Genomic DNA, 20,878 nt, shown 5'->3' with positions numbered 1-20,878 from the left:
TCCGTGTCCTTCTGCTGTTGGTGCCCCAGCGCTGGAGGCAGCACTGCAGGGGGGTCTCCCAGAGCGGAGCAGAGGGGCAGAATCCCCCACTCGCCCTGCTGCCCACGCTGCTGGGGATGCAGCCCAGGCTGCGGGGGGTTTCTGGGCTGGGAGCGCCCATCTCCGGCTCACGTTGAGCTTCTACTCAACCAACACCCCCAAGCCCCTCTCCTCAGGGCTGCTCTCCGCCCATTCTCAGGTGGCACTGGTGGCTGCAGACGGCCCCGTCTCTCCCTGCTCCCTGAGGGTAGCCCCAGCCGCGGGCTGAGGGGCCGCGGGCTGAGGGGCCGCCGGCGGCGGGCGGGCGCGGTCGGCAGGGGGCGCTGCGGGCCGCCCCGCCCGGCCCCGCCCCGCCCCGGCGGCTGACAACGGAGCGGCGCGAGGGGCGGGCGCGTCCCCGGCGGCGGCGGAGCCGTGGGACGTCTCGCAAGATGGCGGCGCCCCTGGACATGGAGCCGTCAGCCCTCAGCCTGGAGCTGCTGCCCACCGACCCGCTGCTCCTCATCCTCAGCTTCCTCGACTACGGGGATCTGATGAGGTACGGGGCCGGGGCTTCACCGCGATCCGCGCTGCCGAGGGTGAGGGGAAGGGAAGGCCGAGCCGGGCCGGGCCTCGGCGGGGGGTGGGGGAGGCAGCGCCGGGCCGCGGGGCGGGGCAGGGCAGGGGAGCGGGGCTGAGGGGCGGGAGGCCCAGCCTGCGCTTGGTGGGTGAGCCGGGGCCTGCTGCGGGTGTCAGGGGACCGGGGGGGAGCTGAGGGGTGAAGCCCGGAGGAGGCGGGGTGAAGCCCGCGGGGGAGGCGGGGACTGCCGGCGGCTTCGGGTCTCACAACTTCTCGGTGGGCGGATCGCTGGGCCGGGAAACCGGGTCGGGGTGGAGCGGGCTGGGGGGGGCTGGACGGGCACAGCGCTTCCAAAGCGCTGGGCAGTGGGTGGGAAGAGGGGTTGGCTCCTTCTGGAGGAGCTACTGTGTGGAGGACGTATCCTAATGCATCCTTCCCTTCCAGAAACAGTTGTTCGGGCTTTGTTTTTTTGTTTGTTTGTTTTTTAAAGCAAAAGGGTACGTTCCTTGTTTTCTCTCTCTCGTTCCATGTTGTTTTTGTTTGTACCTAAATTACAACTTAGAGATCATAAAATGGTTTAGGTTGGAAGGGACCTTCAAGCTCATCTAGTTCCGTGGCAGGGACACTTCCCACTAGACCAGGTTGCTCCAAGCCCCGTCCAACCTGGCACTGAGGTGAACCAATAACTGAATTTGTGAAGTCAATAATTCTCTGAAACTGTTGCAAACAAAGGGTGGTCTTGTTGCCGGTAAATACATTTGATTATTTGAACGAGCTGTTTGAGGAAAGCCGAATGAAATGAAATAGGGTGATTTTTTTTTTTTCAGGCAGAAAGACATGAATGAAAGTTCCAAGCTCCTCTTGGACACTTTACTCGATGGCTGAAGAGTTATGAGTCATACAGTGAAGATGAGAGTATATTTTCAGCTAAAACCTTACCAATGAAGTACAAGCACTGGCAGTGATTGAAATCACAGTATTTAATCAAAGAGGGAGGAATGTGTACGAATAAAATAGAATATTATCAAAATTTTTTTTGTTTGGGTTCCCTCCCCTAAATATTAATCAAGAAAGTCATTGGGGAGAATTCTGTTAGGACAACAGCAAAAAAGAAATTAAGCCTAAGCAAAAATGGTAATAATTGTTACAAGTCCAGCATGGATGATTTAGTAGTAGTTGCAAAGGGTGTAGCAAAGGCACTGCCTATTTTTGTTATGTATTTAACAAAATGAAATGGATTTTGCTGTGCAAGGACAATTAAATACCGTGTAGGTTTGTTATTTGTAAGGTCAGTAATGGTAGTTTTGCATAACTGGCTGTTTGTAGTACTCAAAGCCTTAATTGGGGAAATCTCTAGGTTGTTTACATTTGTTTTAGTGACGTGTATATACTCTGACCATCACAAACATTACATTTTCCCTAGTATTCCATAGCTTGGTTAGTCTGGTGGTGGTGCTTAAATAACGGAAAAGCTGACAGGTGACCAAATATTTATGTAATTAATGAGAGTGACTTTAATTGCATCTTTATCGTGTTTTAAGTCACACGTCCCTGTGATGCCACAGTGACTTCTTTCCTACCAGAAATTACAGGCTTGATTGATAAACACCAATATAATGAATTTCTGCAAGGGCTTTGACTTTGGGATATTCCCCACCTCACTCCCCAAAAACTAATAGAAATTCCCCATGTCATGAATGAAGCTTTTACATGGGCAAATGTCAAGGTTTGAAGTAAATGTGGTTTGTGTCACTGCAGAGGGGATGGGTAATGGCAGGGCCTACAGCAGAATCACTTTACTTTGTTGAGGTTGATTTGGGAATACTGATACAATTCTAGTTTAAACAGTTTATAATGGATATTGAGGAGGAAAAAAAAAAAAGATTGGATTGGACAGGTAAACGTGAATAATTCTGTAATCTCAGTGCAACATGTTTTCACCAGCCCTGGACTTTGGCTGATTTTACTTATCAAAGAAAAGATGGAGAGGCATCTTTATTTCAGTGTGTAACTATGTCCATTTACACTGCTGGTCTTTTTTACTTACTGATTTCTGAACTACACTGAAAAAAACCCCAAAAATCAGTAACTGGAAGCTTAAGTTTGGTAACCTCATTTGGGGTATTTAGATGTTAATCACAGCCATTAAAACACACATATTAACTGTTAGAACAGGCTACCAAAGGAAGTGATGTTGCCACATCTAAACTGGTGGTATCTTTTGAGGAGTTTCTTAAAGCATAACTGATAATTCAGCTCAAACACAGAAGAAAAAGAGGTTTATTGTCTGGTGTTCAGGTTAGAGGCAATGATTTCCTTTAAATTCTATGAATCTTTGAATAACACAATCATTCCCTGTATTACTGCTCTGTACATTGCTGATGCTGTACTGAACATTCTTATTCATATAAATACACTGAAATGTCTTACTGTCGATACAATTGTACATTCCAGAAAGGCTTTATAACTGTAAAAGTAAATATGGAACAGCCTGTATTTGATGGCACCTCCATTGCTGGTTTTAAAGCGCAAGTTAGTAGGTGTCAGGAATATAGGTTAGCTTTTGCTATCTCCTTGCATCAAACCAGGATCAACTTAAGTAATTTCTGAGGACAGTTTTAGACCTATATCCTACAGGTTTTTTAATAACTGCATTTGCAATAGTACTGCACAGTGAAGCATATGATTCTCTTAACTTCCTGAAGTAGCAATGTTACCTGTAATGCAATGCCAAGAGCTTTTGTATGGTCTTCATTAGATTGAGGTTGCTGTATTTATTTCCAGGTCTGTCACCCTATGTATTTTAATCATGTCTGTTTCTGGCCATGAAGTTTGTTATTTAAACAACTTAAAAGTGGAAAGTAACTTTATAATACTGAAACTGGATAGTTTCTATAGTTTATTGATTGAGCTTTCTGTAGTATGGAAACTGGAAAATAAAAGGTAAAGACTGACAATCCAGATAAGAAAGCAATTTAAATCATAACAACTAGTCTGTGCTTCTGGAATGCTTGCTGCTGATGGAGTGGAGTCAGACAATGTTTACGATGGCGTAGGTCTACAGGGTGACCTGCTTTACAAAATTACTTAATTGCTGACAGTTCTCAAAGTGTGTTGAAAAGTAGTTCATGACTTACAAAGCTGTAGTGAAGACTTTTAACCATTGTAAGTACAACTCTAAAAAGGACAGCTGACTAACTTTCCAACTCTGCATTTATTTCATGAGAACGGATGTGTAATATACTGCTCAGTATTTAGCCCTGTTTATTTTGCTACTTGTCTACAATCGAATTTAATGATTTTATTTTTATAGTTGCTGCTATTTAAGTCGAAGATTAAATCAGCTATCAAGCCACGATCCATTGTGGAAAAGACACTGCAAGAAATACTGGCTTATTTCAGAGTAAGTATGATTGTTTTAAGCCTTTTTTTTCTGTGAAAATAAGGCTTATGTTATTGTGCTGTCTGTTTATGTCCACGTTACTTCTAGCGACTCTAAGATTGAATTGGTATTCACCAGCTTCAAACCGATGAAAGGTTAGAGGTATCAAAAATGTTAATTTCCTAAAAAAGCTTTATGAATGTACAAGTTTTAAAAAGTTTTATGGATGGGTGGAGGTGTCCTGTTAATGCCTAGGCTGAAGGAGAAGCTGCAGCATGACCTTATCAGACACCAGATATTCTGAATGCTGTAATTATGAGGGGTACAACTGGATGGTTCTGTCAAGGGTAGCCATGACTGGAATCGCAGAGTAGTTCTGGTTGGAAGGGACCTTTTGAGATCCTCTAGGCCAACTCCCCTTCTCACACAGGGTCACCTAGAGTAGGTTGTCCAGGACTGTGTCCAGTGTCCTGTCAGTGGGCACTGCTGAGAAGAGTCTGGCTCCATCTTTACTCCTTCCCATCAGGTAACTGTACGCATTGATAAGATCCCCCTAAGCCTTCCCCAGGCAGAAGACTTCCAGCTCTCTCAGCCTCTCCTTGTGTGAAAGTTGCTCCGGTCCCATAATCATCTTTGAGGCCCTGCACTGGACTTGTTCCAGTATGCCCATATCTTTCATGTAATATGGAGCCCAGAACTGGACAGAGTACTCCAGATGTGGGTTCACCAGTGCTGACTAGAGAGGAGGGATCACCTCCCTTGACGTGCTGGCAACACTCTTCCTATTGCAGCCTAGGATACTCTTGGCCTTTTGTACTGCGAGGGTGCAGTGCTGGCTCATGGTCAGCTTGGTGTCTACCAAGACCCCTAGGTTCTCAGCTGGCCAGCCCCCAGTGTGTACTGGTGTCGGATTATTTGTCCCCAGGTGCAGGATGTTGCATTTCCCCTTGCTGAGTAGGAGATTCTTCTCTACCTGTCAAGGTTTCTCTGGCTGCACAACCATCTGCTGTATCAAACACTCCTCATAGTTTTGTAGCTAGAGGGATCTTGATGTGAAGACTTCTAAATTGTTACATTTTTATTCAGGTGTAGGAAGCTGTACTAAATCTTTTAGATTCTGTGTGCTGATTGGAGTTGAGGAGTTGGAATATATGTTGCAATTTGGAGGCAAGCATCCTGTGTCAGATGTTAGTCAGCACTTTTTTTGGCAGCCTGTATTCCTATAGCCTGCTGTTGTGCCTGTGAGGAGTACTAAACATGCAGCAATTCCTTAAGAAACTGACTTTCCAGATCAGTGCACAGAGTTCTCGTTTAACTCTCTGATTTACTCCTTAATATTTATTAGATAAATAAAGGAGTTTGTGACTAATGCAGTAGATCAAAAAATGTGGTTTTTTTGAAGGCCTTCTCTGTGTATGTGTGAAATGCGATGTAAATTAGGTATTCACCAGTTTTAAGATTTAATAATAGACGGTGCTCTGTTTAAAGGACTACTGTTTCTAAATTTTCCCCTGATACTAAGTACCCCAAATAGATACTGGAATTAATTGAGTTTCTGTATCTTCACATGGCTCAAAGTGTTCCTGGTTTAATATTATGCATACTGTTTCTGCCACATAACAAATAATAACTTCTTGGGTTTAGAAGGCAAGCTTTTTAGGCTGGTATTTAAACTTACTTCCTTCATGTCCACTTAGAGAGGAAAAAAGTCAGCGAAATCAGACCTGGAAGGCCATCTTCATCAGTACCTACTCTGACCTAGGAAGATACATCCACTACTATGCTACATTGAAAAAAGCCTGGGATGACCTAGAGAAATACTTAGGGCAGCGGTGTCCTCGGATGATTGGTTCTTTGAAAGGTAGGGTGTGATACCTCTCTAGTAGGTTGGCTGACGCGACATTGTCTGTGGTTAAGTTTCATATGGCTTTCATCCTAGGTGCCCTAATTACTGGAACCCTGAAAGTCAAATAGATGTGTTTTCCCTTCCTCTCCAGTAAATAAGTAAATCAGACCATGTGTATAGTCCTTGTCCAGTTACCAGTGATCCATAGATTCTCTGAAGATTTCTTTTCAGAGAAGAAATCAAGATTATTTTTTTTCCAGTGACCAGTCTATCTTCTTTATCTCTGGATAATCAGGAAATGAATACACTTTTACCGCTTTTGTCTTTGGTTGCTATGACTGATTTGTTTGTTTGTTTGTTTATTATTTTTTTTCAGTTTTATAATGCCATTACTTCAAGGACCTGGGACCCACTGGTGTGACTTTATTTGTGAGACTTTCTTAAGACCTAATTAAAACACTTTCACATGAACGCAGGCATTTTAAACTAAAGCCAATCAGAAAGGAAGTATTTTTTTTCTTTCCAGTAGGTCTTATTGTGTTCCTCTAATGAAGGTAAATTGGCTGAACAAGAATTTTTACTTTTTTTTTTTTCCAAGGTTATGTTTCAAATTAAGTTTGTGTTTTAATACTTCAAGTACTTCCAGTGTTCCAGTTCATAAATCTTACACAGCAAGATGTACAGCAAGTTTGGGCTTTTATGGTATAGGGACAAAACGACTCTTATATTTGCAACTGTACTTCAGTCTTCTGTATTAAGTTGACTGTTAGATGAAGATGTCTGATGTAACATAATCTGTGAAATTAAGAGAAACGTATAGACAGTGATCTCTTTCTATGTAAATGTTGCATTGTTCTTGGCCTGCTGAATAGTGCTGCATTTTTAAGTTCTGCTAAGTATTTATGAATAACAGAACACGGTTAGAAATTAACGCTTACTGTCTTCTTTAAAAAAAATTTTGTTTTGTTACTCCTGAGTGTTAGTGAAGGACTGCCCTTTTAGGAAAAGGACAAAACGGTTATATGTAGCCTGAACTCTTGTGTAACACAGGTCATAGGACTTGACGTAGGTATCATGCCTTGATTTCTGTAACTTTCATGCTGCTTTATCAAAAACATGGACTTCACTCAGGTATACAGAACCACTGAACTGCCAGTCAAGTAACTTTTTTTTTTTTTCATAAAATGGAAAGTGTCTGTGTTGGAGATGTTGAAATGAATAGATTTTACCACAGTTTACTTTCAAAATCCTTCTAAAGAATTTGGTGCAATGAAGCTTCTCTCTGTCTACAGAAAGACAAAAATAAATTTTAAATTATCAATTTCCACACTTCTATAGTGATGGCAGGTTTTAGCAGAAGCTCTTCCATAACTTACAACTTTTTAATACCATGTGTACAGGATCTTGTTTCAGTGAATTGTTAAATTATGCTATAAAAGTGAAACTGATTACAAATATGGAAAGAGTTTCCAAAAAAAAAAATCGCCCAAAAAACCTTGACTGGAACAAACCATACAGGCCACCCAGTTGATCTTTGGTAGAAGCGAGGGTGTGGAAACCCCCTCAAGTGTGTGTGGAGGTGTAAGAGTAGTTGTTACCTACCCCCTTCTCTTGATGATGATACGAAAATCCCCTTGTTACAGCCCATTTATTGCTTTGAATTCCAGGTGAATGGTGGCTGCAGCCAACATTTCTTTGTTACTGATTGGACCGGAAACTTAAAGAAGCAACCCTTAGAATGATGAAAGAGTAAAATCAATATTGCCGAAAAGTTTTAACTGGGAATTAGTCAGCTAATGACAGTATTGTGGGGAAAGGGTTCGTTTCACTTTATAAATACTTTCTGCTTAAGTCAGGGCTGTTGAGATTTCATTGGATGGAGATTGGTGCTGTATTAAGTAATCAGTTAATGTAATCAGCTTCCTTTCAAATTTATGTAGTATTCATTTTGTGCCACCTAGCATACAATAAAGTCACCAAATATTGACTTGAGTCCTCATTCGTTTGGTCAAAGCACTTACAAATTCCATGCTTCGTAGTTGAAATACTTGATTTTTAGTGATTCTGGCCACTGGGATGGATTTAATCAGTGGAAGATTCTTGAGACCATGCTAGTAGACAGCTGCGTCCTAAAGTTGAACTGAATTTATCTTGCTTTTGTATGTCTGTTGGTTCACTTTGTCTGGATTATAAGTGGCAAAACACTTCAAAATATATATTCCTTTTGTGATAACACTTAAAAAAAATAATCCATAATGCTAAGGTTGCTGGGGCTGCTTAAAATTCTCTTTGGCAGTTGAAAACATGTGGTCGTGTCCGGAATGTAGCTGGTTTTTGCCTTATTTCTAGCCATGCAGCTCTGATGAAATGATGTGAAATAAAATTTTAAAGGAGAGGTCTTAACACAAATTCTTGTATTTACCTTTGTCAGGAGCAGCATACTGGGCACTCGGGGACAGAGTAGTGAAGAAGCATTAAATTTGAGAGTTATGGAGGAGCAGCAGTTCTTGATTCTCCCTCCAAAGCTGCCACTTAATCCTGTCTTTCTTTTTGTACACAGAGAGTGTGCGGGAGGAAGATCTAGATGCTGTGGAAGCACAAATAGGTTGCAAACTCCCTGATGACTATCGATGTTCATTCCGTATTCATAATGGACAGAAGCTAGTGGTTCCTGGGTAAGGAGTGAAAACTACGTACCAAGTTGTTAATTCCTTTTGTATTTCTTGAATACTTTATTTCCTAAAAAGATAAAATGTCTGCTGAACAGGACAGATGAAGCATTAAACATATTGTAACTGCATGACCGCTTGAAGTGACACTTCTAGAATTTACTATCTTTTAGTCTCAGAAGCAATTAAAAACACAGTGTAGATTTCTAATTGCTCAAATTACTCTTACACTTCAGTCCTTTTTCCTAATGAAAACCTTTCTCTTTTTTTTTTTTATAATAACTAAATCTTCCAATTGTTAGACTCTTTGTCATACCACTGCAAGTTGCTCCCTTGAAGTTTTGCTTTGTATTGCATAAGTAAATTAGCTTCTTGCACTTTGCAAGTTTCATTATTTAGTAACTTTTTGCTTTCAAGGAGCTAGGGAATAACTTTCAAACCAGGCAGTGATTTAAGGTAGATTCAAAATGTCAGTTCTGCAAATTAGGTTTTCTCAGTAGAAGATTTCACAATTTTATGCGGTTTCAACAATTAAAAAATCCTTTTACATCAAGGTTAGAAGACAAATGACCAAACATAGCTTCCTATTTTCCAGCTATAGAAAAAGTTTGAGGTCAGCACTTGATGAAGTGCTACAAACATCAGAGTTGGAAAGCGAGGGCAAATCACTGCAGTGGCTGTAGGGGGCAATGCCTTCACTAGTAAAGAAGGTGCAGCTTCCTCCAATCCTAGTGCTGTATGTGCAGAAGGGATATGAGAAACAGTTTTATGCAACCATAAAGGTGACTTCTCATTCTGTTTCTTTTCCAGGAGAGATTTTTTTTTTTAGAGAGGAGATAGGTACCCTAGTTCTGTAGACTTCAAATGGAGCTGTGCAGCTTGTGTGCTTCCTGCTTTTCCTACTATTTCATTCCCACGAAGCCTCTGCTGTGGTGATGTGCCTGTGGAAGGGCTGGGGGAGCTTGAACAACTGCCAGTGGGCTGTGGTCCATTGCTGTGTCCTCAAAGCCAGGGCCTGAGCCTGACAACCTCAACACAGGTTGACAGACCTTGTTGGTGGAGCACTGACTGGGGGACTAGTTAGGTGGGACCCTGGAGCAAGAAAGGCTGCCATGCTGTGAGTAGAAGGTGTGGTCTCGCTGTTGGGGACAGGCTTGCTTTCTTGAAGGAATACTGGAAAGATCAGGTGTAGGTAGTAGAAGTCTATGCAGCAAGCTGTTGGCATGTTAGGTCAGAAATGGCGGAGACTCAGGACTCTTTGTCATTGTTAGATTCTTCAGGTTTCTGTGTCTGGATGTTAGCATCGCTTTTTAAACTAGAAGGTGCTAATTCCAGGCAGGACTATGTAAGGAAAAAGAGGAATGGAACCTGTTGCCCAGGATGGGAGCAGTTTATATCATCCTGACATGTGGCAGCTTGTGCCTGAGTTAGTGCTTTCGTAACACCAGTAAAAGCTCAGCGTCTGCAAGAGTTTACACCTGAGAACATCAGTGAAAGGCAAATTAGAAGGGAGTGTGGGTGGGGAGGTGCACATTACAGGTTTGTGTGCTCTTCTTCTTGCTAAGCGCGTTGCTGTAGTGTGTGCCCTTCTAGCTGATTACTTTGATCATATTACCCCTTTTTGTCATTCTTCCATTGTATGCCCCTTTATTACATTGAGTCTGTTTTACTTTTTTTTTTGCCCTAGCTGTCATCTAGCCAAACATATCATATCAGTGTTAACTTTAGCTTCTAATGCTCACCTCCATTCCTAATCTGTTACATATTTCAGATTAGTACTACTTTTTTCCAAATTTACATCTTCTTTTCTTATGTATAGAGAGGCTCCTTTTACTGTCTTCAGCGTCACTTCTTTATTGTTAAAAACAAACAAATAAAAAAATCCCATTCTTCACTGTAATGCCTACAAAAAGCCAGAGGAAAAAATTTGAAACACAGTTGATAGCCTTTCCATGTCATGATGATGAATATTGTCTCATTCTTTCCTTGTATGTCTGTTTACTTGTGCCTGTATGCCTTAGTGTTTATACTGGGATTATCATCTCTCTGACTCAATAGTTATTTTCCTTGTTTACTTCTCAACCTTCTCTCCAAAGCATATAGAGCACCTCGTTCACCGTAGTTTTGATCAGTGACCGTTTCTATAGCAGCTAGGTATTCTAATTGAAAAATCATGGATGCTTTGATAGTATTGAAATGAACTTGCCCAAAACTTGAGCTACCAAGCACTGGTTATTATTACATTATGCTACTATAGGAAGCTGCATCAGCTGTCAACAGCTTCTTTGAAGTAGTTGCAGACATAGTGGGAATCACCAACACCGTTTAAAATGGTGCTTTGGGATGCACAAAACGTACAAGGAAGCGTTTATTTTAGAGCCATCAAGCCTCCCCTTGTGAAGGTTGACGTTGTGAACTAATAAGCTAGTCCAGCATATGGATATTAGACTTCATCTAAGCCTAATATGCATCTAGAGCATTTGTAGAACCAATGCTTAGAAACGATTTAAAACTATCTTTGCATTGCGAGTGGTATCTTCTGTTTATCTTTCCTTTTTTTGTTGTTGTCTGTTAAGTTTGATGGGAAGCATGGCACTGTCAAACCACTACCGCTCTGAAGACTTGTTGGATATCGACACAGCGGCTGGAGGTTTTCAGCAGAGGCCAGGTCTGAAACAATGCCTTCCTCTTACTTTTTGCATTCATACTGGCCTGAGTCAATACATGGCCCTGGAGAGTGTGGAGGGACGAAATAAATACGAGATCTTCTATCAATGTCCAGTAAGGAAGATATGTTTATACTTGTGAATGTACTTTTCTAATGATTGATGGTGTCCCTTTGCATGTTATCAGATACCTGAAATATTTTACATAGCATAAAGTGAATACTAAGAGATCGTATTTGTTCGTTACTTGCCCCTGAGTTGCCATCTGATTTTCATCAAAGCCCACAAGTGAAATGGTTAGTAAGTGAGTGAAATTTACACAAAGTTATTAATGGCTAATGCAATTTCTATAGGTCCATGATAGTGGACAACATCCATCCGTATTGGAAAAATACTATTTTAATTTGTTCAAACTATGGCAGGTATATGCTCTTGTCTCTGTTTCCATAAGGAAGAAAAGCTTCTCCGTAATGGAGAAGATCAGCATCTGTGTGCATCTTCTCCCTCAGATATGTTAAATGTAAATTTAATACAATAAATGATACCCTCTGGGTTGTAAGCAAAACTTACTCTCCAGTGAAAGAACAAGTTGCTCTTGAACAGCTCATTTGTATAACATAATTAAGTATGTAGATAGGCATATGTATTATATATGTAATATACATATTAAGTATGTAGAACATAATTACAGCTGTAGTATTTTAAGATAGGCATAGTGTTGCTACTGAAGTTTAACGATATTATACCTAACAAGATTTTAGCCCTCTCTCTCCTTAGCCATGCCCTGACAACCTCCTCACCCCAAAAAGAAAGGAGGGTGAGTAAAGGGTGTTTCTTGTAAAAAAAGATGTGGATCTTCATCCTGCTATGGAGTTCCTGGATGTTTGTTTTCAAAGCATGTAGCCATGAGATTTCTAGGGAATGCCTTGATAATGGATCACTTGAATAATGTTAAGATACCCCTTTGTATTGTGCCGAGTAGTTAAACTTTCTGGATAACGCGTGGGAACTTGGAAGGTTGCTTACTTACGTTTATTATGTATTAAGCAGCCACATTTTAGGCTTAGTGAATATAGGGAAAGTGTTCCCTATGTTATATTTCTGGAGTTGAATTTTAACCTTGGAAGTCTAATGCTCTCCTCCTAATACATCCGTAACCTTCCTTCCCTTTTAGGACCAAATGGCTCGCAATCCATCTGCTATTGATATGTTCATTACAGGTAACACTTTAGATAAAATATTCTGTAAAATGTTTTAATTGCACTGTTTAGAAAATGCATGTCAGCATGACCTGAACAAAGCAAGCATTCTGAACTTTCTGTGCTACTTGCAAGCCTCTAACCCGCTTTAAAACATCAGCGGTTACTTGAAAAGAGATGCAAGTTTTCTGTATTAAAGGCTGTCCTGTGTGTCTTGTAGACAAATCATTCCATGTACTAACCTGTCTAACAAGATGAGCAAAACCTTTAACTTGACTATCATGGGGGTGATGTAAGCAATTATTATATACAACATCCAAGTGGACGGAAAGGTATTTTTTCCCTGTCTCCAGAAGTTTTTGCAGCTATGTTAGAAGTTGAAAATATTTTGTGTCCCTTAATGAAATCTAAATAACTATAAATATAGCTGCAGAAAAAAAACCTTTCTGGATTTTTGATCTGCCTCCTTGCTGTGTTCAAAGGATAAAGGAGGGGAGGGGTAAACTATGTAATTGTTGTTTGTTATGTAGTAATCTATTGTGATCATCTGTCAGGCACGTACATTGACTGGAATAGTGTTTTGATTATTTCTTTTTGTTAATCCACTGGAATCTAGTAATTGTGCCTATATCTAACTTAATTCCTTTCACTCAGTAGGAATGCAGATGTGTAATAAACGGCACCAAAACTAATATTAAAATTTAGCCTTGCACGTTTCTTAGGAAATATGTATTAGTATTACAGTGAGAAACCACATTAGGTAATGCTATACCATTACTGGTTTGGGTTGAAGGTAGTCAAACTCTTAGCCACGCTAATTTTAGGAAACCTTTCTATGTACTGATTAATTGTGTGAGCTGATTTCAGTGTGAAGTAGTCAGCCTGTTGTCTGTTTTACAAAGGTCGTTGAGGAATGCATTGTGTGCTTTAGAACCATCATAGGAAAGATATAGCAGAAGCTCGAGAGTTTGGTTACTTGCTTCTCTCCACCTGAGGATTTTGTAATACTTCAGAGCTACTTCATGGTGAAGCTGCTTTTATGGAATTGAGTCAATGGTGAGGTGATCTGACATTGTATTTAAGTGTGTTCCACTTGGCTGAAAGGGTTAATCTGGACTTACCTCAGAGTGGAGGCAAAGTTTTATATACAGCATTTATCTCTTGTCATTTTGAACGTGGCAGGGTAAATTGTTCTGCTTCCTCCATTCGTAGTTCCTTTATACAAGGTTTGCATTTTGTGGGTTAGTGGTAGAAAGGAGGATAATAAACTTGGAGTTCCTTAGGCTTCCGAAAGATCAAAGGACAGTACACATAACTCTTGCTCTAAGGAAGAAGTGGTTAAGTACACTTAATCTAACAGGAGTGGTAGCACTTGATAACACGTTGGTGAGGGTAATGATAATGATTTCTTAGTGTTTCAGCTTAAATGCAGTTTTGTATCAGTAATACTGACAAATAATTGAAGAACGCTCTACTTTTCCCTTGAACTCTATATTGCAATGCTTGGAAGATTTATGGCTGACAAGTTCTTTTATGGAGAGCCAGTATCTCTTGTATGAAACGCTCTTCTTTGAGAGTCGAATGTGACAGCTTGACTGTCTGCTTAGAAATCAAGCTGTTCCTAATTAATGGCTGTAGGTGTATGAAAAGCTGTTCTCAGACAATGGCTGTAAAGGTATGAAAATCCCAGGTTCTTTGGAATGTCATACAGCCTTAGTCTTCTGGCTTTGTAGCGGGAGTGCGGAGCGTGTCTATGAATTACACCTGTTTTTTAAGGAGAGGGGAATTCTGCAAGTTACTGGCATGTAAGTCTATTTGTATGCAAACCTAAGCCCATAAATCCACCAGTGGGTTTGCATGCTTCTTGTAGGTAGAATAGAAATAGTTGTACAAGTAGTCTAGGCCACTATACTTGTCGTCTTTCCCAGTCATAGCAGAAGAGTCAGGAGCAGGAAACCAGATGATGAGAGACACCAGCATTTGAAGACCATGATTATAAGGTGAAATACTTAGCTAAGAGATTCTTCCTTTGCTGTGTCATTTCTGGAGCATGCACCCTTCACTCTTAGTTCTTGGTTGGTTTCTCCAAATGATCTTTGTTGATAGAATAGACTGGGATATAGACTGACTCATCTAAGTAATTCTGAGAGTTTATTATAAAAATATTCAAAGCTTTAAACTGTTTCCTTGAAGTATTTATTGCAATGGGCTTAGTGGTAAATTTGCCTGGTTTTATAAATACTTTTCTTCTTTGGCATCTAGGTACATCTTACTTGGAGTGGTTTACGTCCTACGTAAACAAAGTTGTAACTGGTGGTTATCCTATCATCAGAGACCAGATTTTCAGGTATTGTGACTGGGATTTATAACCTCACTGCAAGGTTTTGGTGCTTCTTTTAGAATGGTGACTTCTTTCCAAGTATTTATGGGTATCCGATGATAAAGCTGATGGTGGAAAAAGGAGAAAGGATGTTAAACTTGGTGCAGATGAAGCTGTAAAACAGAATGCTTAAAGAAACTTTTTTTTTTACCAGAAGCTTCAGTGTTCATAACTTTGTGTTAACGGGACCAGAATTTTGCATTATAACTGACCTGAGGCTTAGCTAACAGCATCATGCTTATGCTGCTTGCCATGAGTGTGTTGCAGCTGCAGGACTGTCCTGAGTTATTAAAAAAGGAATTGTCTCAGTGAACTGGTCGCCAGCACAACACCGTTGAATATGTAAATAAACAGGACCCTTCTGGTGTTTGAATCTGTATGCACTTTTTATTTCTTCTAAGCAAGAACCTTAATTCTGTCAAACCGAGATGCTGTAGAACCGAGTTCCTGATCTGTAAACTAACTTGCTGTAGGACTTCCTATTTTTTGTTTGTTTTTTTTTTTAAATAGCATAATGACACATCTTTATTAACAAGTATGTCTTCATTGACTTTAGATCAAATTATACACTCAGCTTAATACAAGCATTAATGGAGGTACAAAGGGATTATTGATAGCTGTATGAGTTTAGGTGATGGGGACGTATACGTCATGAAGACACTCCATACATCCTTTATTTAAAAGCCAAATGATAAGTTCAGAATTACTTCTAACCTAGCACCACAGTGCTCTTATTAGTAAATAACTAATCACTTGTTTAGATTTCTGTATTGAGTGTGCAGAGCTATTTACAGAGTTAATGCTTTCCTTTCTGTAGGTACGTGCACGATAAAGAATGTGTTGCAACCACTGGAGATATTACTGTTTCTGTGTCCACGTCTTTTCTACCTGAACTCAGTTCTGTACATCCACCGCATTATTTCTTCACTTACAGAATCAGGTAAAAATAACAACTGAATTAACTCTTGTAACCCAGGAAAAACCTATGTAATGTTCAAAGGATTGTTGTTGCAAATTTACGGACAGCGTTCATAAATGTACTAAAATGAATAGGATGTGCTCAACATGCCGTACTTTTAAATAAAAAAAGTACTAAATCATTACCTGGTCAGGGATGCAAAGTACCGGTACTAATTACTTCACCAGGTAATTGGTAAAGTACAGTGATAGGTGGGGGAAAGAAGCTATGAGTCACTCTTGTGATTTAGAAAGGGTTAAATAACGATAGTGAAGTGGAGGCATGGAGATGGATCCCAACAACTTATTCAGTGTACTTTACCTTAGAGTGGGGTTGGGTTTTTTTGCCCAGTCTACTTGGAGAGAGACCCCAAGGATACTAAAGTGTTTCGTAATATGTAGGGCAGTAGTTACATACCCATTGAGTGTGCTGTTTGGCTTCCAGAATTGAAATGTCCAAAGATGCTCTTCCTGAGAAGGCTTGTCAGCTGGACAGTCGATACTGGAGAATAACAAATGCCAAAGGTGATGTAGAAGAAGTTCAGGGGCCTGGAGTAGTTGGTAAGTAAAAGATTGCTTTTACAAACACAATAGAGAGAGTGTTTTTGCATTTAATGTGCATGTTATCAAAGTTACGTCATTAGTTGTTCATCATGGTGACAGAGGGTAGTAGTTGTATGGTTTGTATCAGAATCACTTTGTTGCTTGAAAGAAAGAGATATATTTCCATCTGTTTTGTCTTTAAAGTTGTTTTGCAGAAGATGTCTGAACATCCTGATAGTTAGCGGCTCTTCAGGGCGTTTTTTAACATCAGTAATTGCTGAGAATCATTTATGCGTCCACTGGAATAGAAGATGATGTGCCTGAATGTGTTGTGTAGTGCAAACTGCAAAATTGTAGTTCGGCTTCAGTCCTTCCTATAGTGATCTAATATTTTACCTACAGGGGAGTTTCCAATTATCAGTCCAGGGAGAGTCTATGAGTATACCAGCTGTACTACGTTTTCCACGACATCTGGATACATGGAGGGGTATTACACCTTCCATTGCCTCTACTACAAGGACAAGTTCTTTAACGTCACAATTCCCAGATTTCATATGGTGTGTCCAACATTCAAGGTGTCTACAGCACGAATGGTAAGTGGAGATGCAGTTGTGCTTATCCTAGATTTTTTTTTAATGATGTTCATTAGTTCTCACTGAAAGTGCATTTCATAAAGTCATTTAATGACTTTGCAAATCAGTAAGGTATTTACCTTACTGTTAATATAATGTAGTTTTAGTTTGGGGATTGCGGGTGAACTATATAATTTCTCCCTTTGCCTTGGCCCATTTAAAGAAGAATGCTTTATTTATTTTATTGCTAGCATAGCCCTTATTTAGTGACTGAGTCAGAAAGAACTTGGAAGTTTTTTGTGTGAGCATTGAGTCTTTCCTTGGGCGTAGACATCTACTTGGATGTTTTCTGACGTTTTTCCAGGGATTCGAGACACTCTCATTACCAGTAGCTCTAACAGCAAATGCCAGCAGATGTCGTGCTTCTAACAGAAAACGGCATCTCTTAACTCGTGCTCACGTTTATGGGAGTTGTAACCTCCTTCCATTCACTTGACTGTAAAAATAATTTGCTTTTCTCTTTTGATCTGCCTGTGCTTTAAAGGTAGTAACGACCCTTTTTTTTTTTTTCTTTAACTACTTTTTATTAAAAAAGCAACATAAGCCACCAAGAAAATTGGTAGAGCAGAGCTACTGAATTGTGGCTTTAGAGAGTTGTACACAAGAAATAATGAAGGCTAACGGATATTTACTGAGTTAAAGGTCAAGTAGTTAAAATGACCTTGATTGCAAATTAAACTTTGTAACTGTAATGAGCTGGTTTTAGAGCCTAGAGTACAGTGTCTGCTCCACCTAATTGACATGATAATACAGACTTCAGATTTTTCTAGGGAATTGTTAGTGCTTTCTTAGAATTACCTGGGAGATTTTAATTAAGTATGCATGTGTTTTGTATTAGGAACCAAATCATAATGAATATGCAGTGGATGAAGACGAAGATTCCACAGACACTGACGAATATGAAGATCGACGTAGAGTGTTGGACATTCCTGCACCTTCTGGACGCTGCCCACGTCACACCTGATGGGATTTTTTTTTCCAAACAAACTGTTTTCAGAAGCTGAACTCCATGGGGCTAGTGCATAAGAATATTTCTGACTCTTGTAAATGAACTTTCTGTTGCACATCAGGGCAACTAGCATGAATGTTGGTGCCAGTTCTAATGTTCATCAGAGTTATAACTTCTTTTTTTTCTGGTTTGGAAGTGGGGAGGGGGCTTGGGTGGGGGTTGGAGGCGGGGAGGGAGGGAGAGAAAGACAAAGGTGTTTGGGCTTTGTTCACTCTTTGCCGAAGTGCGAAACAGCTTGGTAGTCCGAGGTAATCATATCTGACATTTTTAAACTATTGCCTATTTATGATCAGATTGCAAATGGGTGTGGGGATTTGTTTTTATACGAGCATTTAAAATTAGCAATAGACAAGATGGCAAAAAAGGTGCATACTATTGTCCTTTCTCATGAGTTTCTACTCTCGAGAACTCCTGCTAAGAATGAAACTTGCAGTTGGGTCTGTGTATCCTGTTTGGGTGAGATCAGGTGCTCTTAATGCCTTTTTTTTTTTATTATTATCATAGAAGTACTAGAAAATTTTGGTCATCAAATGCATAAATTAGGAATGAAACTGGCCTTATTTTTAGACAATCTGTCTTTCAGCTTAATTTTATGCTAAGTGACTCTGATTGGATAATGCCTTTTGGAATGTAGTGTACGTGCATAATCTGCCTCTCGGTAACCAAGAAATTTCTCAATGACTACAAAGTATGAATTTGTAAATACATTTTGAGGTTTGGTTGGTTTTTTTTTTTCTTTATATGATGTTTGCTGTTCAGACTTTGTCATAGGTGAGAAATTTCTGTCGAAGTATGTTCCCCTAAATCCTCTGTGGATTTTTGTAACTACACCTGAATAAGAAAAAAAGAAAAAAAAAAAAAAAAGGGGGGGGGGGGGGAGCCTGACAGAACACTAGGTGACTAGAAACTTTATATTTAAAGAAGTATCTGTTTGCTTTATCACTTTTATTTTGTTTCCATTGTCATTAATAAACAACTGCCTCCTTTGCTCTGAAGTGCTCCATGGGACTCTTCTTGCCAAGACGTGAGCGATAATTGTGTGACTTCCATGGCTGTAGTCCGTTCCGCTTTTTGGCATCTGGGATTAGGAGCTCCTGTGAGGAAAACCAGTATATCGTGCTTCTAACTGAATATTTCTGATGTTGACTGGTTACTGCTCATACGGAAAGCCAGGGTGTTTTACAAGCCATAGTTTTAGATTCTCTGTTCACCTTTCTCCAGTGCCACGCAACATTTGGATCTTCCACGATGGTACAAGGTAGAAAAACAAATATTCCCTGTGACCCCTACAACAGTCCTTCAGGTTAAACATCTAGAGAGGCAAAAAAACCTTGTGTTGTCTGGCGCAGAAGTCTGAACAGCAGTGTGAATGTCTGGAGTGGTTTAAAAAATTTTCCAATTTAAGGATTCCTCGGTATTAACTGCGAGGGGAAAACGTGGTGTTCGTGGCGTAATGCTTTTTCGTAATAAAAATTTCATCATCTCTTAAAAGGGTGAGTGAAAAGGGCATTTCGTGGAACTTACTGCAGTGCTGTGAGTCTGCTGTGTGTTTTTAAGGACCGATAGCCCTCGCGGTCGGAGGTTTGCTTTGTGCTTCGCCAGGGTCTGTGCGTTCTAGTTGAGCAATAGCAGAGCAAGGTCACAAGGCTCTACAGAAACGCTTCCCAACTCACGGCCATCTCGCTCTCTCAGGGAGCGGCCCTCCCTTGGGTCGTTAAAGAGGAACTATAATTATTGCTTACTGTAGAAGAAGCCAAGATACAGGGCAGCCGATACTCTGTCAGCTTCTGACTGCTGGGATGTGAGGGCTTGAGGCCTCTGGCCCGAGCAGAACTGGCGGTCGCAGGAGCCCTGTGTGAAGGGAGGAGATCAGGTAGGGGGAGTGAGGGGTCGCTGTTATTGTAGCGAACGCGTATGTATTTGTAGCAGGAAAAGGATTATTCCGTTGCTTCAGGCAGCTATTTGAGCACATGGCATAGTGCCTAAAGCTACCAGATGCAGCGTTGCTGCCAGCCTTGTGAGTCTTCATTATGTGCATCTGAAGTAGGGTTTATGCCAGCGGTTCTCCTCACCCCACCCAAAACTCTGAAGCTTATGCCAGATTGGGATGAAAAGTGAAGTGGCCGAGACATGGAAGAAAACAAGGAATCGCTTGTGGGGCCAGCGCTGCGGGACTGTAGAAACCTTCTCTGAGGAAGCAGGAGAGAACTGACTGTCGAGATCCCGCTTCAGAAGACAGCGCTTCGCCAGGGCTCCGGCTGATTCAGCAGGCGGGTGTTGGGTAGGTGCGCTGGTACCTGCCGACGTCGCACACCCAACCGCTAAACGCCTGCTACGGTTGCTAGAGTTGCGCAATACGCACGCACGGGTTGTAACATATGTACGTCTTTCCCTTTGGCCGCCATCCTTCAGGTTCAGCCTGAAGTTCTGCCACCGTCTCCTGACTCTGATCCCGACTGTTTGGTGCTTGGCTAGGGCTTCTCCGGTTGTCGTGGCTTTGGCCAGACTGGCCCCTGAGACGAAGGGTAAAATAAGCCTCGTTGAACATCTATGAATACGGTTAAAAACCTAGCACACCCAACGCAAATATGGAACTGGTCTAGTCCTTTTTCCTTCTTTTTGTAGGTGGAAAAGGCCTACACTGACAGTCGTTTCATAACTGTGCCGTAGGATTCCTTCAGCATTTTTGTGGGCTTGTGCTGGGTGGATAGTTTAGTGGAGAGAACCTTTGTCTACCATTCCGTTGCTGTGATTGCATCACATGAGAGAAAAACAACTGGTGTGCCAGCCCGTGGAAGAAAACCCCAACAACCAAAAAAAAGTCGCTGTGCAAGTTAGTCCAGTGCTGGATTATTATTTTTTTTTCCTGTTGTTTAAAATAATTTCTCGTCACCTATGCAAAGAATGTAAGGTGGAAAATTTGGACCAAGTTGCAAATACCATTTATCCGTGACGATACGGATAAATGTATTCCCTGTGAGGGAAAAAGATTTTTGG

At 40.9% G+C, this 20,878-nt stretch overlaps 1 protein-coding gene across 2 annotated transcripts; it reads left to right on the top strand.

Moving 5' to 3' along the window:
* The first annotated feature begins 442 nt into the window (after positions 1-442).
* FBXO3 (F-box protein 3) lies at positions 443-18,876 on the top strand. Of its 2 annotated transcripts, XM_074586376.1 has the most exons (12): positions 444-577; positions 1,426-1,544; positions 3,912-4,001; positions 5,678-5,841; positions 8,387-8,501; positions 11,072-11,276; positions 12,336-12,381; positions 14,623-14,707; positions 15,558-15,680; positions 16,143-16,258; positions 16,643-16,833; positions 17,711-18,876. In XM_074586376.1, exons 2-12 carry the CDS (start codon positions 1,540-1,542, stop codon positions 17,834-17,836), a joined length of 1,266 nt encoding a protein of 421 aa, XP_074442477.1. In that variant the 5' UTR covers positions 444-577; positions 1,426-1,539; the 3' UTR covers positions 17,837-18,876. The 2 variants fall into 2 exon arrangements, with proteins under 2 accessions (XP_074442476.1, XP_074442477.1); XM_074586375.1 differs by lacking the exon at positions 1,426-1,544 and having other exon boundaries at positions 443-577.
* Positions 18,877-20,878: the final 2,002 nt, after the last annotated feature.

This window comes from Larus michahellis, chromosome 4 (genome assembly GCF_964199755.1).
Source record: "Larus michahellis chromosome 4, bLarMic1.1, whole genome shotgun sequence".
Taxonomy (NCBI): domain Eukaryota; kingdom Metazoa; phylum Chordata; class Aves; order Charadriiformes; family Laridae; genus Larus; species Larus michahellis.
This window is presented reverse-complemented; position numbering and strand designations above follow the sequence as displayed.